Raw genomic sequence first — 19,103 nt, 5'->3', positions numbered from 1 at the left:
ACAGGAAGTGCTGCATATTCTTGACACTGCCTGAGCTGAGGCAACCATAGATGTGAGTCGCGCATGCCCGAGCATAAAATGTTTACTCAGCTTTATTATATTATAAAAGTATAAAAGTAAAGACAGGGTTATGGTTAGACCAAAATGGTTACATAGCAACCTTTTTCTTTTGGAATGTGCAAGTTCATTTTAGATTTGGTTGCATTCGTTGCCTACCAACACGGGGATCGCCAGTTCGAAGCCCCGTCTTGCCTCTGGCTTGGTCATGCGTCCCTATAGACACAATTGGCTGTGTCTGTGGGTGGGAAGCAGGATGTGGGTATGAGTCCTGGTCACTGCACTAACGCCTCCTCTGGTCGGTCGGGGCGCCTGTTAGGAGAGGAGGGGGAACTGGAGGGAACAGCGTGATCCTCCCATATGCTACGTCCCCCTGGCGAAACACCTCACTGTCAGGTGAAAGGAAGCGGCTGGCGATTCCCCATGTATCAGAGGAGGCATGTGGAAGTCTGCAACCCTCCCCTGGATCGGCAGAGGGGGTGGAGCAGTGACCAGGACATCTCAGAGAGCAGAGTGATTGGCCAAGTACAACTGGGGAGAAAAAGGGGGGGAGGCAGTAAAAACCTCAGGTTTTTCTGTCCGTGTGTGCGTAAATCTGTCTTGTTGCTAATCTCGCATGCTACTGGGGCTGTCAGCCTAATAATTTTTGTGCATCTGGGTAGCATGGTGATCTATTTCATTGCCTACCAACAAGGGGATCGCCGGTTTGAATCCCCGTGTTACCTCCGGCTTGATCGAGCGTCCCTACAAACACAGTTGGCTGTGTCTGCAAATGGGAAGCCAGATGTGGTATGTGTCCTGGTTGCTGCACTAGCGCCTTCTCTGGTCCTGCAGGGCACCTGTTCAGGGGGGGGGACTGGGGGGAATAGCATGATCCTCCCATGTGCTATGTCCCCCGGTGAAACGCCTCACTATCAGGTGAAAAGAAGCAGCTGGTGACTCCACATGTATCGGAGGAGGCATGTGGTAGTCTGCAGCCCTCCTCGGATTGGCAGAGGGGGTGGAACAGTGACTGGGATAGCTCCGAAAATAGGGTATTTGGCCAAAGTACAATTTGGGAGAAAAAGGGGTGGGGGGGAAATAATAATAATATTAATAATATTTTTTGTACAGTTATGACTGATCAAGAACCTCACACGGTGATTCAAAACATTTGATAAACCTGTTTAAGGGTCTGCGTCCACCAGATGCTTTTGTTTTTTTTTTGTTTTTTTTGCTCTGACAGCACCCACAATCTCATTTTCAAGTGCTTATTGTTGCTAGGTTACAAAAACCATCTTCTAGCACTTCAGCATTCTTTTGTTGGGAACATGAAGATAGATAGCTAGATGGATAGATAACCACTCCATTATTCTCTAATAATATTATTATTAAAAGTTTCTAAAGTTTACTTAAGAAAGGTTGGCTAAAATGATGGAAAAAAATTGAGCTCTGGCATTGGCAGCAGCACTCAACATGGGTATTGATAAACCTTAAAAAAAGAAGACTGGGTGCATGACAAACTGTAAATAACTGGGTTGCCAGAGCAAGAAGGTCCTGGGTTCAACTCCTGGGGAAGTCCAACCTTGGTGGTCCGTCCCAGGTCGTCCTCTGTGTGGCGTTTGCATGTTCTCTCCGTGTCTGCGTGGGTTTCCTCCGGGTGCTCCGGTTTCCTCCCACAGCCCAAAGACATGTAGGTTAGGTGAATCGGCCGTACTAAATTGTCCCTAGGTGTGAATGTATGTGTGTATGTGTCAGTGCTGTGATGGACTGGCGGCCTGTCCAAGGTGTCTCCACACCTGCCACCCAATGCTTGCTGAGATAGGATCCAGCATCCCACGACCCTGAGCAGGATAAGTGGTTTGGATAATGAATGGATGGATGGATGGATGGATGGATGGATGGATGGATGGATGGGTTATCAGTGACAGCCAGGATCAGTTTCTCCTTCGCCACTGCTGGAAGTGTTGATATTGTCAAGTTGAACTTTTTTTCAACTGAAACCACCATGGGTGCAGCAGGGGAAAAAAGCTGTACGCTGAGGGTGTTTTTGCGCCAGGGACGTTGAGCACTGTCAATGCTGAACTTCACAGGATCTGTATAGAAAAAAGATGCGAGCAGCACAAAAATTGCATGGACACAGGCCTTTATACCACAGTTGACCCTTCGCTAAGCCATGCCCCTGAAACGCAGACTGGCCACTCACAGCGCATGATAGGACAGGCTCCGACAGAGGCTCAGACACTTTCATGGCGGTGCTCCGTTGACTCCGATGCAAAAGTTTCAGATTTTCTTCATTTTCAAGCCGGTTTTGTGGACTTTTAGCTTGTTACGGCCCTAGTGCCGTGTGTCTGTAGTTTTCCCTCTCCGGGTGATGCCCCGCCTCCTGTGGAGCTGCTGATTGAGCCCAGGTGACCCCAATTCCTCATCAGCTGGGTATATAACTTGGAGAGTGACACCCAACAGTGCCAGTGGGCCATTGTTGGTAGCAGTGTGTGGAGAGAGACGGCCAGTGGGCCATTGTTGCCAACCAGAGAGCAAGCTCTTGTGTCTATACTCCTTGAGAAGGAGGGTGAAGCTTATTAGTGTCCTTGTTTTGGTTTGGTTTGATCTGAGTTTTTGTTAAAGCCTGGTTAGTTAAGAGCCAGCATCTTTAGTTGCCTGTTTATTTTATAGTTTGACTAAAGGGTCTTTTTGTTAATAAATCTGTTTTTACACCTGGTTCCACCTCCCACCTTTCTTATTCCCCCGGGATACTTTTATTTTCTTTGTTACTTCCCCTCATCCCCTGGACCTTTAACGGGGAACGTAACAATTGGGGGCTCGTCCGGGATAATTTTCTTTGAATAAGACCGTAAGGAGGTGGATTCCTGTTGTGTGTTAATTGTTGCTGTGTGCAGCTTGTCTCCAGTGGCAGGTATGGTAAATATTGTAAATTCGTTTGGTGTGGAGGTGAGAGTCGTAACTTTGAACGTTGGCAATAGAAAGCTGGCTGATATGATGGAAAGAAGAAAGGTAGGTATACTGTGTGTGTGCAAGAGACCAGGTGGAAGGGGAGTAAGGCCAGGAGCATCAGAGGTGGGTTCAAACTCTTCTACCATGGTGGGAGGAGAAATGGGGTAGGGTTAATTCTGAAGAAAGAGTATGTCAAGTGTGCTGGAGGTGAAGAGAGTGTCAGACAGAGTGATGAGTATGAAGGTGTCTTGATGAATGTTATCAGCGCATATGCCCCACAAGTTGGGTGTGAGATGGAAGAGAAAGAAGAATTCTGGAGTGAGTTGGATGAAGTGGTGGAAAGTGTACCCAAGGGGGAAGAGAGTGGTGATTGGAGCGGACTTCAATGGGCATATTGGTGAAGGGAACAGAGGTGATGAGGCGGTGATGGGCAGGTATGGTGTCAAGGAGGGAAATATAGAAGGACAGATGATGGTGGATTTTGCGAAAAGGATGGAAATAGCTGTGGTGAATACATATTTCAAGAAGAGGGAGGAACATATGGTGGCATATAAGAGTGGAGGAAAGTGCACACAGGTGGACTATATCTTATGTAGAAGGCGTGATCTAAAAGGGATTGGAGAATGCAAGGTGGTGACAGGGGAGAATGTAGCTAGGCAGCATCAGATGGTGGTCTGTAGGATGACTTTGGATACCAAGAAGAAGAAGCGAATGATGGCAGAGCCAAGGATCAAATGGTTGAAGCTGAAGAAGGAAGACTGTTGTGTGGCGTTCGGGGAGGAGATAAGACAGGCAATGGGTTGTAGTGAAGAGTTGCTGGATGGCTGGGCAAGTACTGCAGAAATAGTGGGGGAGACAGCTAGGAAGGTACTTGGTGTGTCATCGATGCAAGACAAGGAGACTTGATGGTGGAATGAGGAAGTACAGCAAAGTATACAGAGGAAGTGGTTGGCAAAGAAGAAGTGGGATAGGCAGAGAGATGAAGAAAGTAGACAAGAGTACAAGGAGATGCAACGTAAAGCAAAGAGAGAGGTGGCAAAGGAAAGGCATATGGTGAGTTGCATGAGAGGTTAGACACTAAGGAAGGAGAAAAGGACTTGTACCGATTGGCTAGACAGGGACCAAGCTGGGAAGGATGTGCAGCAGGTTAGGGCAATCAAGTATATAGATGGAAATGTGCTGACAAGCGAGGAGAGTGTAATGAGAAGGTAGAAGTAGTACTTTGAGGGGCTGATGAATGAAGAAAATGAGAGCGAGAAGGTTGGATGATGTGGGGATAGTGAATCAGGAAGTGCAGTGGATTAGCAAGGAGGAAGTGAGGGCAGCTATGAAGAGGATAAAGAGTGAAAAGGCAGTTGGTCCTGATGATATATCTGTGGAGGCATGGAGATGTTTAGGAGAGATGGCAGTGGGGTTTTTAACTAGATTGTTTAACACAATCTTGGCAAGTGAGAGGATGGCTGAGGAGTGGAGAGCATACTGGTACCGATTTTAAAGAACAAGGGCGATGTGCAGAACTGCAGCAACTACAGAGGTATAAAGTTGATCAGCCACAGCATAAATATATGGGAAAGAGTCATAGAAGCTAGGTTAAGAGGAGAGGTGACGATTAGCGAGCAGTAGCATGGTTTCATGCCACAAAAGAGCACCACAGATAGGATGTTTGCTTTGAGAATGTTGATTGAGAAGTATAGAGAAGGCCAGAAGGGGTTACATTGTGTCTTTGTGGATTTAGAGAAAGCATATGACAGGGTGCCAAGAGAGGAGGTGTGGTGCTGTATAAGGAAGTCGGGAGCTGCAGAGAAGTATGTAGGAGTGGTGCACGGTATGTACGGGGGAAGTGTGACAATAGTGCGGTTGGAATGACAAATGGGTTCAAGGTGGAGGTGGGATTACATCAAGGATCGGCTCTGAGCCTTTTCTTGTTTGCAATGGTGATGGACGAGGTCAGGCAGGAGTCTCCGTGGACTATGATGTTTGCGGATGATATTGTGATCTGTAGCAAGAGTAGGGTGCAGGTGAGGAGAGCCTGGAGACGAATACCTATACGTGAATATCCATGGTTATCCCTGGATAACCATGACCTGGATGAATGAGAACATTCACAGACATCTATACGTGAATGAGAGGGAGGACAGTGGAAAGGTGAAGATGCGAGGTGAAGAAGGCATATGAGTTTAAATACTTGGGGTCAACTGTCCAGAAGTAACGGGGAGTGCAGAAGAGAGGTGAAGAAGAGAGTGCAGGCAGGGTGGAGTGGGTGGAGAAGAGTGTCAGGAGTGATTTGCGACAGAAGGTTACCAGCAAGAGTTAATGGGAAGGTTTACAAGATGGTTGTGAGACCAACTATGTTATATGGTTTGGAGACAGCAGCACTGACGAAAGGACAGGACGCGGAGCTGGAGGTGGCAGTTGAAGATGCTAAGCTTTTCATTGGGAATGATGGACAGAATTAGGAATGATTATAATAGAGGGACAGCTCAGGCTGGACAGTTTGGAGACAAAGCAAAAGAGGCAAGATTGAGATGGCTTGGACATGTACGGAGGAGAGATTCTGGGTATATTGGGAGAAGGATGCTGATTATGGAGCTGCTAGGGAAGAGGAAAAGAGGGAGGCCATAGAGGAGGTTTGTGGATGTGGGCTGGTGTGACAGAGGAAGATGCAGAGGACAGGAAGAAATGGAAACGGATGATCCGCTGTGGCGACCCCTAATGAGAACAGCCGAGAGTAGTAGTAGCAAGTGTACAACATAACATTAAAAAGTTAGCTGTGGTTCCTGAAAGATCAAAGAAAGTTGAATCAGTTCATGTGGACACGTTTATTGACAGATTTGTTTCCATCACTCATCTAAGTGGCCTCTTCAGTCTGAACGGACTGTAGGTAACCCCACCCTTATAAACAATACAGCTGCATAATGACTGAAACCAATGACCAGTGTCATATTCAAATATGGGCGTGACCATTAACTAGAGTTTCAATGGCCATGTGTACTATTCACAGAGGATTTAGTAATGTTTGTAATCACAGCATTGTAAGATGGTGACAGATGTACTCTTACCCCCCCCCCCCGCCCTGCGGTTCAGGGATGGTCGTTCCATTAACATAGATGGCCTCTTTGACTCCCCATTCAACCAGCATCCCTCCCTATGTATACTTCCTCATCCCTGAAAGAGTGGCCACTGGCCTGTAGCTGGGTGTAGACCGCTGAGTCCTTGCCTGACATGTTAGCTCTTCTGTATTGTGTCATTCTCTTGGCCAGCATCTGTTTAGTTTCCCCAATGTACAAGTCACAACAATCCTCCTGGCACTTAACAGCATACACGATATTGCTCTGTTTGTGCCAGGGGACCCGATCCTTGTTGTCGACCAAATTCTGGTGCAGCATGTTTTGGGGATTGAAAGCAACTGAGACGCGGTGTTTGGAAAATACGCATCTCAGCTATTCCGACACTCCCGCCACGTATGGAATCACCACTGGTTTATGCTTAGGCAGGTGTTGTCCTCCTCTCTTCGATTGGCTGGTGCACTATTTGGGCGTCTTCCTGGCTTTGACAAACGCCCAGTTAGGATAGCCACACTTAACCAGGGCCTGTTATAAGGGGTGGGGATACCTGCAGTCAGTTTAGACTGAAGAAACGTATCCGTCAATAAACGTTGTATCCAGATGAACTGATTCAACCTTCTTTGATTTTCTTACCTAAATTATTGAGCATGCATCAAGACATTTTTTCCTCAAAGACATGGCTAAGTCTATGCGTACCTGTGACCCATATGTCTGCATATAGATTACATCCAATACAAAAGTGTGCAACAAGCACTTTAGCAGCATGATGACGCCGCCAAGACATGTTTGTTTCCAGGTGGTATTCCCAGCTGTTTTCCTTGACCAAAAACAGCGTAAGAGGAACTCTTACAATCATGTGTTAGCAAAATGAAAGATTTTTGTCTGATTCTTTACATTTATATGAACCTGGCCCATAGCAGTAAGACATGGCAGTTCTCTTTCCCATCCTGAGTGTCACAATTCTTCATGTGCATTAACTTGCTTATTAGGTTGACTGCTAACTGAGCTTGAACTTATGAAAAGACAACCTTTAGACATCACAGATTAAATCCCTGCTACCTGTTTTCTGGCATTTTGAGAAAGTTTTAAATGCCCATTAAGGAGATAGTGAGTATATTTATTATATTGTAATGTGTTCAGGTTCACCAGGGGGGTATAAGTGTTAGTTGTACATAGTTGGGGGAGATGTTTTGCAGTTCTGGGGGGATGGTACACAGTTGCCGAGTCAAGGGTTGGTGGGTCGGGTCTTTGGCGAGAGAGACGACCTGTGAGTCGGGTTTTAATGGCTATGTGTACGGCATGGCTGTGGCCGACAACAGCCGTGAATAAAGCAACGCTCAGTTGTAAGTTTCGAAGTGTGTTTTTTTTAATAGCGGTTAATGCTACAATATGATCAAGTATACATTATGTGAAAACTTTGTTTTAGGGTGGAAATTTTACATTAAGACTAATGTGGTTTGAAAATCATCTTAACTTAATGAACCATTATGTGCCTTTCTAAACTCCAATATTCACTCTTACGAACCTTCTATCTCATCTCTTCTAAATAACTTCAGCCTCGATCCGATTCTAATGTGAAATCACAGAGGTAAAATAATTTATGAACATAATCTATAATTTCTCTTTTTTTCCAACTGATTTTCAATCAATTATTAAATAAGTGACAGGGAGTATGGAGGGGCAACATTTTAGATAGATAAAGAAATATGGACAAGTTTAGAAAAAGAAGGATGCACAGCCAGTTTGGCATGAGAAATGGCAGGCAGGATACAGATGAAAGAGCCAGGGTCTTGAAGGGACAGACAGAAGGAGGATGAAAGAAAAGGAGAACGAACAGAAGGATGGAAGGGACGGCAAGTTATAACACCCCCCCCCCCCCCGCATGAGAACTAAGGAGCTCCCACTTAAAGCTAAAATTAAGACAACTGAGGTGACAGAGTGGTGAGGACATTGATGAATGTGGTCCAAGGTAACCGTTTTTTTTTAAACTAGTGCCTCACCATTTTGGAACACAAAAAAAAAAGGAAATATAATAGCATAAATAGTAGGGTTGAAGTGCTAGTGCACGTGGAGATATTGCTCATGATGGGTCAGGAGGACCCCCTTGGCTGTTTAAAGCTGGAAATGTAAGCCTCTCCTATCATTTAGGACATAAATGTCTCTGGCAGCTTCCCCACACAGATGTAACACAGGTGAAGGGTCAAAGGAGAAAGCACTAAGCTGATAGAGCTGTAGAAGAGTTGCGCTAGGGGAATGATTGAGGATAATAAAAAAGGGGGGGAGGTGGGGGTTTAAGAGTGTTAGTTGAGCGACGTTCACAGTGAGCAACTGTATCGTCAGCTCCTTTCATCATTCTCTGCACCAGCTTCAGGAGACGGACACGGAGGGAGAGAGGGCATGACACTATGACAGAGTGTAAAATGGCTGATAAAATATTGAAGGGGTGTTAAGATTGTGAATAATGACCCCTTTGGTCCAGTGCGCCAGAGCCAGTAGCCTTGGCATGTTTTTTTTTCTTCTTTTTTTAAGCTTTCTCTCAATATTTTCTTCCTTTCATGTATCTCTCTATTTCTTCCTGGTGTCTTCCTCTGTATTTCACTGGGAGCAATTATTTTTCCATATTTGTTCTAATTTCTTTTGATCCTATTCTGTAACTAATTACCTTTATCTACATGTCTTTTAAAGCTGTTTGCAGCTTCAGTCTGTCCTTTTAAGAGTTTCTTTCTTAAGCCTAAAAAAAATCATTTTGAATTGTAATTTTTTTGTATATCGCTTATCTCACTTGGTTGTTATCAAGACAGCCATAGTGTTAATTGAATTGTTTGCGATTTTGCTAAATTAGTTAACATTTAACAAAATCGCTGCATTTACATAATCAGAAATCTGCTTAATAGACTTGACAAACATAAAGTACTTTCACCTCCAAGTTAGTGTTAGTGTCCAAGTTAGTTACTTTTCCAATAGAAATTATTGGTCCTTTCATAGGGCATCCAAGGGCTTTGATTGCAGCAATCCCAATAATTTATTTATCAATTCTTTATACCCATTTAATTCATTCTATCAGTGGACTCCCAAACACAAAATCACTCACACACCATTCATACCCATGGGTAACTAAATCTCTATTTCACCTAACAAACGTGTTTGGACTGTGGGATAGAACCAGGGTACTCAGTTAAAGCAAATGCAAACTCTTTACAAAAAGACCAAGATCAAACCCATAACCTCCTTTCTATGAAGTAAAAATCATGTGCAATATGTTCCCTTTCTAATTAATGTCAAACAGCCATGTTCCCTAAAGCTATTTTCACAATGCAAGTTATTACTCACCTAGTCTTGACTGTGTTTTTAGTGTTGTCATGTGGAGTGTGGGGAGGCGTGTTGAGGGTGTCTGGCTGGGAGAGCTAGCATTGGATTGGCTGAGGGATCTTGGTCTGCTGCATCCTGTGGGCCCAAGGACCACAGCCCTGACCGGAGCTGCGCCCGAAGAGGAAACACAGAGGGCGGTCTGACAGGATGCAGAAGCGGGGCAGGCTAAGCTAACTGATAGCCCATGCAGACCAGCAGTTCCGACAATCATCCTGGCTGGCCTTTCTTCTCCTGGACAGTGATTTTTTTTTTTTACTTTAGATGTGTTAGCTTGGATATACACTACCGTTCAAAAGTTTGGGATCACCCAAACAATTTTGTGTTTTCCATGAAAAGTCACACTTATTCACCACCATATGTTGTGAAATGAATAGAAAATAGAGTCAAGACATTGACAAGGTTAGAAATAATGATTTGTATTTGAAATAAGATTTTTTTTACATCAAACTTTGCTTTCGTCAAAGAATCCTCCATTTGCAGCAATTACAGCATTGCAGACCTTTGGCATTCTAGCTGTTAATTTGTTGAGGTAATCTGGAGAAATTGCACCCCACGCTTCCAGAAGCAGCTCCCACAAGTTGGATTGGTTGGATGGGCACTTCTTTGAGCAGATTGAGTTTCTGGAGCATCACATTTGTGGGGTCAATTAAACGCTCAAAATGGCCAGAAAAAGAGAACTTTCATCTGAAACTCGACAGTCTATTCTTGTTCTTAGAAATGAAGGCTATTCCATGCGAGAAATTGCTAAGAAATTGAAGATTTCCTACACCGGTGTGTACTACTCCCTTCAGAGGACAGCACAAACAGGCTCTAACAGGTACTATTTAATGAAGATGCCAGTTGGGGACCTGTGAGGCGTCTGTTTCTCAAACTAGAGACTCTAATGTACTTATCTTCTTGCTCAGTTGTGCAACGCGGCCTCCCACTTCTTTTTCTACTCTGGTTAGAGCCTGTTTGTGCTGTCCTCTGAAGGGAGTAGTACACACCGGTGTAGGAAATCTTCAATTTCTTAGCAATTTCTCGCATGGAATAGCCTTCATTTCTAAGAACAAGAATAGACTGTCGCGTTTCAGATGAAAGTTCTCTTTTTCTGGCCATTTTGAGCGTTTAATTGACCCCACAAATGTGATGCTCCAGAAACTCAATCTGCACAAAGAAGTGCCCATCCAACCAATCCAACTTGTGGGAGCTGCTTCTGGAAGCGTGGGGTGCAATTTCTCTAGATTACCTCAACAAATTAACAGCTAGAATGCCAAAGGTCTGCAATGCTGTAATTGCTGCAAATGGAGGATTCTTTGACGAAAGCAAAGTTTGATGTAAAAAAAATCTTATTTCAAATACAAATCATTATTTCTAACCTTGTCAATGTCTTGACTCTATTTTCTATTCATTTCACAACATATGGTGGTGAATAAGTGTGACTTTTCATGGAAAACACAAAATTGTTTGGGTGATCCCAAACTTTTGAACGGTAGTGTATGTGTTCTTGTAGTTTTTTTGATATGTGTTTTTGTCTTTGTGTTGCACTGCTGTGGGCTGGGGGAAACGATGTTTCATTTCATTTCATGTGTGCAAGTACATGAAATGAAATTACAGTCTTTTTGATTCTGATATTACACATTTTTACATTTTTGTAACTTTTAATTGTCTTAATTTAGTCCTCGGTTCTTTTATATTTTGTGTCCCTTTTTATGTGTATCACCAATTTCTCAGAGGCTCAATTTCATTTACTTATGCAATTACAATAAACGGCATAAGCAATGACAATAAAGGGCATTGCATTGAATTAAGCTGAACTGAATTAAACTGAACTGAATTGAATAAATAACCACTAAGTCACTGTGCCACCCCATTTCCAATTATCAAACTATCTAAATTAAACTAAATTATCAAAAATAAAAATGATCAAATTATGTGGTGGCACGGTGGCCCAGTGGTTAGCACTGTCGCCTCACAGCAAGAAGGTCCTGGGTTCGAACCCCGGGGTTGTCCAACCTTGGGGGTCATCCCAGGTCATCCTCGGTGTGGAGTTTGCATGTTCTCCCCGTGTCTGCTGTGGGTTTTCTCTGGGTGCGCCGGTTTACCCCACCATCAAAAAAGACATACATGTTAGGGTTAATACTCCTGTCTGGCCCCTGACCGAGGCATGGCTAGATGAAGTGGAGTTGGTCCCTGGGTGCTGCACGGTGGCTGCCCACTCCTCCTAGCTACACAGCTATGATGGGTTAAATGCAGAGTGTAATTTCCCTACGGGGATCAATAAAGTATCTCAAAATCAAAAAAAAAAAGCATTTTGCATGATTAGACATAGCAGAGAAGCGACTGGACCTTACTTATATTGCTTTTAAAAAGAAGGAAAATTTGAAGTATGACATGGGACAATGACCACAAGCCAGATTTGAAGCCACAAACATCAAAAGTAAAAGACTACTGACAGTTGAACCCCTTGAAATCACCCCAAACCCACCATTTTCTTAGCCAGCTCCTCTGCCAGCAGCTTGCTCTGCATGCTCTTCTCCTCCACCTCCAGACTCTTCTGGTCATAGTTGACTGCTAGCTCTTCCAGGGCCTGCAGCACCTCTTTCACTTCTGCCTTGGCTGAGTCATTCTCAGTCTGCAGCCTGCTCAGCTCAGACTGGACCTTCTCACTGTCCCCACGAGACGATGCCAGGAGCTGACGAATGAGGTTTATCATTACAAGATGGTAAGTGGATGTGAATTGTAAACACTGAAAAATGTATGTAAAAAAAGGAAAGGATATTGTAAAGAGGCATAATACTGTAATTACTTGCACAAATACTATGTACACAAGTCAAATCCCTTGTATGTGCAAACTTACTTCGTTGGTGATCAAGAAAACTTGTGGACATAAAATGTCCATGTACAAGACACACATGCGCACACACACAAATAGGTGTGTGATATGCTAGCTGATTATATTTACATCTAATTAAACTCTATTTACTTATGTGTGTGTTTGAGCAGGCAGAGAAAAAGCTTACAGACACAATGCCATGAATGACTGCTGGGCGTGCATATGTTTTTGTACTTTACTTAATCACAAACATTGTAAAAAAAATGAAAAGAAAAAAAGATGTCTCTCCCAGTGTGCCCTCCTTTTACCTTGTCAGTTTTCTTTTTTGAAGGGTGGGTTTAAGCTGTTATCCTGTGCACACCCGAACACACAGAGTATTCTTCACCAGAAGAATATTACTTAATGTAAAAACAAACACCATAGTGCTCCTGTCAGTGTGTTGTGTGCTTTAATCCACTGTGGGACTGTGTTGCAATGCAGGCAGAGAGATGAACGTTTTAAATATCACATCTTTCATAACCTAAGGTCTGTTGCATGGCAGTATTGCAGCTCTATGTTTGACTGTCAACTAATGGTTTAAAAAGCAGAGATCATCCACTAGCTGTGGTGTGTCTGTACTATACACATTAATGTAGTCCACTGTGAGGCATTCTGAGACAGAGTGGAGAACATTAAACATGGGGTATTTTACTTCCTGGGGTGTCTGCCATTTTCCACTGCAGCAAACAGATTCTGTTTGGCTAAAATAATGTGTTATTAAAAAAGGAGACTGGCTACTTGCCAGCGTGTGTGCTCGTACAGAACATGTTGTAATCCACTGCAGAGCCTTTTATGCTACAGATGAATGGGTATTTGTAAACGTGGAGTCTTTCACCAGCCACTGGCAACTGCCTGTGCAGTCGATTCTGCAGCTTTGAGGCAGGCTAGTTTGCCTCTGGTTTAGCCATACGGATCAGTAGATGCTGTAAATGGGAAATCTATTACCAATTAGCCTGTATCTTTTGCTGTTTATTTTCTTCTATTTTTTTTTCAATTACATTTGCAGACTGAGGGTAAAAAAGAACCAGCAACATCTACTGTACATTAGACCCCATATCAGACCGTCATATCCAATCCAACATGTTTAATATATTTTAATTAGCCTGCGATGAAGTTAGCCATGAATTTCTCATAACTGATTGTCTCTGCAGTCCATTCCAGCCATTATCCGAACCGCTTATCCTGCTCTCAGGGTTGCGGGGATGCTGGAGCCTATCCCAGCAGTCATTGGGCGGCAGGTGGGGAGACACCCTGGACAGGCCGCCAGGCCATCACACAGGGTCGATGTCGACACACACAAACATTCATACCTAGGGACAATTTAGTATGGCCGATTCACCTGACCTACATGTCTTTGGACTGTGGGAGGAAACCGGAGCCCCCCGAGGAAACCCATGCAGACACGGGGAGAACATGCAAACTCCACACAGAAGATGACCTTGGATGACCCCCACGGTTGGACTACCCAGGGGCTCGAAACCAGGACTTTCTTGCTGTGAGGCGACCGCGCTAACCACTGTGCCACCGTGCCGCCACCGTGTCTCTGTAGTCAACAGTGTTAAATGAAGGGACATAATAACCATATTAATTAACACTGACTGATGTTATTGTTGGGGAGTATTTGTATAAGCTGCAGGTTTTCTTTTGGCCTGTGCATCAGTACTATGCTTCCATCTATCTATTCCAATGGTGATTTTTGAAGATGTGGATGAGAAAAGAATGGAAACACCAAAATATATATAAAAAAAACGTAGTTTAGAAAAAAACTTACAAAAGTCGTTGCACTTATTTATGGTGGAAAAATGTCATGACAGATATTTTAAAATAAAGTGAAATCAATAGGGCAGAATTGAATTAGATTCTCTTGATGTAGACCTGCACAGTCTTTAATTGCTCAAAAGCAGCTTATAGAGAGAGACACAACTGATTTATATTTCAAATCTTTTGACTTTCCTTAAATTCCTATTAAAAGTTGCTTCACATTACAGAAGTCCACTTCAAGTATCTCTTCAAAATCACTCAATGCTGCAATCAAAATGCTCAATGCTGCGTTGGTTATACATGGGACACATATGGAGGCTATATCTATAAACACACGCTGCTGTCTCCTGTGGACCAGTCAACCACACAGATTAAAAGACACCATGCATCATGAGGTCTTTTACCTCCTCCTGATCCAGCATCTGCTCCTTCAGTTTCTCAACCATCTGGCTCTGGTGGTTGATCTCGTCATCCTACAGTGGTTAATACACACAGTGAGGTGACACAGTTCATGCAAGTTCGTAAAAAAAAGAAGATGCAATCTCAAGATCATGTTATTAAAGTATGGTAGGGTTGAAAAGCCTTTCATAGTTGATTGAAGGCCCTATTGTAGAAGCTTCTGGAGCTACAAAGATATAGAATATTGTACCTTTATCAAGAATATAGTATTGGTTGTGGATCATGTATCAGTTTACTACTCTAAGGGGATTTAGTTTTTTTCTATAATCATCTAATTGTGTGTAATAATGGAAAAATGCAGTATGACCACTTCTGAGTATGAGCATAAAACCCCTCCCATCTACGACTGCACACACGCACGCACGCACGCACGCACGCACACACACACACACACACACACACACACACACACACACACACACACACACACAAATAAACAGTGAATATAATGGAATAAGTTTAATTTCTCCCCAGGCGTTTGTTCTGTATCAACACATAACACAGAATGTGCACTGTCAGCTCTACTGTAGCAGATTCATCACAGAATTAGAGTGAAAAAATGTGATAAATGCATCCCTATGGACTGCCTGATATGCACAAATACGCTGTGAAGCTGCATGTAGGCAAAGCATTGTACTATTATTATAGTAATAAAAACAGTAAAAATAATAAAATAGTAATATGTTGTTTATTTGAGCCACAATCTTTACATTGGTCATAAGTGAGAGGAAAAAATAAAAGTTGCAACAGTACAATAACATTCTAATTTCTCTATGATGTTGAGGAGATGTTTGCTGATGTATTATGATAAAACCATTTAAATTGAAAACCGGGGACTGTGTGTTGTGTGTGTGTGTGTGTGTGTGGGGGGGGATTTGGGTACATGTTCGTGTATTATATTCTGCATAAATTTAGGACTGAGGTTGAGAATTACCAAATGGCATTCACTCCTTAAGGGATTTGGATCAATGAGATTCAGCTCTACGTCTTTTCCAAACATCATTTACAGAGATGATACATGTGTGCTCATCTCTTTGCATTCATGCAGGTATCGCAGCTGTCTTATGTATTAACGTATTCAGACAGACGATACCATCTGCTATAAGCCTTCCCATTCATCACCTTGTCATCCAGCTGTTTGTAGAGCTTGCGGATCTCCTCCTCATACTTTTGCCGCTCCTCCTCGGAGATCCGCACCACAATGGAGGAGGCCAGGGAGGCGGGGCTGCAGATGTCTGGCAGCGGCTCCTCGGCCTCAGGGGGAATTGGATGGACCTCTGCTGCCCCCGGGGTCAGCTGGTCTGTCTCTGGAACATCCTCACCTAAAGATCAGGTACAAACAAAGTCAGGTCTGAACAACAGTTCTCAGGATGCTCTGAATAAGAGAGGGCATTTTGCTCCAGTGGCTGGCACCTCATTGCATACAAATGAGGGCATCAGTTAAGGGTATGCTTTTTATTTGTCCTGCATGTCTTCAATCTTCTGCAGAATTCTAATTCATTTTTGGTTTACAAATATTCCCGTGTACCTGTTTCTGTTTATTGTGCTCAACCACAAGTGCACCGGTACAAGCATATCCCTCAGTTCCCTCTGTGTGTTCTTTCGCTCAGACAAGTTTTCCACCATGTCCTTGCCTCACCCCTGAATATTAATTCATTTTGGTTTAGAAATATCCCCTTGACACAGAAAAGTGAGGAGTCCCAGACCAAAACACACTAGTCTCACCCAGAATGTCACATGGTATCAATGTTTCATTAAAGAATTTATTTTCAGTTTTCTGACAGAGAGCTTATCCCTTTTCTGGTATAATTTGCTGGCCAGAACAAAACAATGCCTTCATCAATGGGGCGGTACTTTTATTTAATTACAGAGTTGGTCTTCTTTATCATTGTCATATCCCAGACTAAAAGCTGTTTTCATGTTTAGGGCATCCTTGGTTTATAGTTGGGGTAATGAGTTACATAATGAAAGTCAACAGCATCCATCTTTAGGAACTCATGTCCCAAAGACAGTAACAAAATGGAGGGCACTGAGGGAGGAGTGGGGCAAAATGTGTGGGCAAAATTATCCATTAAGAGATTAGAAGTGCGATGGAGGAAGACAGCCAATGAAACTGTGAGTATGTATAGTTGGTATCTGTGTGTGTGTGTGTATTTGTTGGCGTGTGTATTGTGTATATGTGTATGTTTGTTGGAGTATGTTTTATGTGTGTAGCATGAATTTATGTGCTTTTTGTATAAATGAATTTATGTATGTGTGTTTGTATATGTGTGTGCTTATATGTGGGTTTTTTGTGTGTGCGTATTATCTATATATTTTGTGGTACAATGTGTGTGTAATTATTGATTTAATGTGTGTGTGTGTGTGTGTGTGTGAGGGGGCCTCCCCTTTATGTTGGTCATTGTGAGTAAGTGAATGAGCTGAGCCAGTAAAAATATTTATTTCTACTAAAAAAATGCAACATAAATTTGTTCTACAATGTTCTGAAATTCATAATTAGCACACTGACAAGCATCTGGAAGGTAAAACAATAGACAGGATTTACTACACAGCTTGAATGTCAACCTTATCACTAATACTGAGTTCACTGACATTTGAATAGACCTAAACTCCAGAGGGAGAACATGATCAGTCCTCTTTGTATGTATGTGAGTGCATGAGTCTGAGAATGTGTGCATATGCATGCACTTCAGTGTGTGCTGAATGCATGTGCATGTTCATATAAGATCGTTTCCGTACTTGCCTGTGTTTCAAAATTTGTATGTGCAAATGTTTGTGCGTGTGTCTGTCTGTGTGCTCATGCTACTTGTATATACATGAAAGTGTGTTTATTTCCCTATGCATGTGTCTGGATGTGCATGTCTGTGCATGTGGCTACATGTGTGTCAATGTCTCTGGGCATGTATGTATAGGTTTTTGTGGTGTGTGTGGGTGTGTGTGTAGCATGTTTTTCTATCCTAATAATATCCCCATTAGGATAGAAAAACCAGAAACCACCTGCCTTTTGGGGCCATTTTATGGGGCCCCATAAGTAAAAGGGTCTATTTTAGGGTTAGGACTTGGTTTTAGGGTTCATGTTAGAATTAGGGTTAGGTTAAGGTTAGGCATGTAGTTTGCGTGGTTAAGGTTAGGGTTAAGGGCTAGGAAATGAATGTAGTCAATGAGGGGGCCCCACAAGTATAGATTTGCGAGTATATGTGTGTGTGTGTGTGAGAGAGAGAGAGAGAGCAAGAGAGAGAGAGAGAGAGAGACGGCCATTGAGAAAACACCGGCGTGAGTTAAGAAGCATCTGTATATACAATTATCAGCTGCCTACTGTGATGACTACTAATTCTTAAAGATGCATAAGTCATAAAAGCCTCCAGCATCTCTGCCTCAAAAACACTTAAGGAATCCAATTAGACAAAGTGTAAAGTTAATGAATGTCATCAAACAAAGGTACCGAGAGTGATTATTTGAAAGATGTTGGAGACAGGCCAAAAGAGACCATTTTACTGTCCTTTTTGAACATCTCAATGTGCCTTCAATAAAATTACAGAAAGTGAGGGTCATTTTGCACCAATGTGGACTGAAAAATAACATCTACGGCTGGCATGCTGACATAATTTTAATCTCAGAAAGTACCTGATTGCATGCAGGAGTAGGGACAATTGTGTGTGTGTGGGTGTGTGTGTGTGTGTGTGTGTGTGTGTGGCACGCATGCGTGAGTGTCTCCTCCTGGATTGCCACCTTGTCATGATGGAGAAGCTTGAGTGTACTAATGATCCCAAGAGCTATGCTGTCCGGTGCTTGGCTCCTGGTAGGCTCAGCAAGGCAGATAGGTCAAGGGGGAGGTTGCAGATGAAGCACGATCCAACAAAGACCTCAACGGCGGAACTGGCGGAAGATGTCTTCAGGTCAAAACACCAGTGAAGGCGGATGAAGGCTGCAACAGAGGAGGGACCCCAATCGTCTTGGTTCTCCATGCTATTGGACTCCGGCCACCCCCTGCCAAGGACTGTGTGGTGGCTGCAGGTGCACCAGCCTCTCCACGTAAGAAGCTGTCACATGCAGGCATCCTTCCGCAAGGATTAACCCATAAACATCCTGGGTCAAAGCCCTGTGGCAATTAGGAAGAGGTGATGGGGGCAGGACAGTGAAGTCTATTAGCCCCTAGCCACAACCTGGACACAGGCGGTGGGTGTATGATCAGTTGCTAAGCCCTGGGACTGAGGCAGAGCAGCTTCTCGGTTGCTGTACCCACTACTAAGCAGCCCCATTTAGGATCCGCTCTGCTCACCCCAGTTGGGGAGGGGACTAGAAAAGGTGCCCTAAACATGGTCTATCTCATACCTGCTGTTTGCACCACTGCATCCAGAGGGATCGCCACCATGCAGTCAGAAACAGAAACTCGTATGTTTTGGAGCTTGGAACATACAAACCCTCATGGACAATCAATCCAGTAATCGACCCGAATGGCGTACTGCCATCATCAGCCGAGAACTGAGAAGATTCCAGATTGATATTGCCGCACTCTCTGAAACCTGATTGGCCGACCAAGGGCAGCTGAAAGAGGAGAAGGGCGGTTACACTTTTTTCTGGAAAGGAAACGCAGCTGATGAGCC

The 19,103-nt window shown here is 43.5% G+C and overlaps 1 protein-coding gene across 1 annotated transcript in view; it reads right to left on the bottom strand.

The window, feature by feature from the left end:
- The window catches only part of kif5ab (kinesin family member 5A, b), a 157,421-nt gene that overhangs the window by 60,200 nt on the left and 78,118 nt on the right, over window positions 1-19,103 (bottom strand). Inside the window, exons 12-14 of the mRNA XM_056301645.1 lie at window positions 15,622-15,821; window positions 14,445-14,513; window positions 11,893-12,099 (exon numbers count right to left, since the gene is read on the bottom strand). Of these exons, the coding sequence (XP_056157620.1) occupies window positions 11,893-12,099; window positions 14,445-14,513; window positions 15,622-15,821 (476 nt within the window). The remainder of the gene's footprint in view (window positions 1-11,892; window positions 12,100-14,444; window positions 14,514-15,621; window positions 15,822-19,103) is intronic.

Source organism: Lampris incognitus, chromosome 2 (genome assembly GCF_029633865.1).
Source record: "Lampris incognitus isolate fLamInc1 chromosome 2, fLamInc1.hap2, whole genome shotgun sequence".
Taxonomy (NCBI): domain Eukaryota; kingdom Metazoa; phylum Chordata; class Actinopteri; order Lampriformes; family Lampridae; genus Lampris; species Lampris incognitus.
The sequence above is the reverse complement of the archived record's forward strand: the minus strand, read 5'-3'. Positions and strand labels throughout refer to the sequence as shown.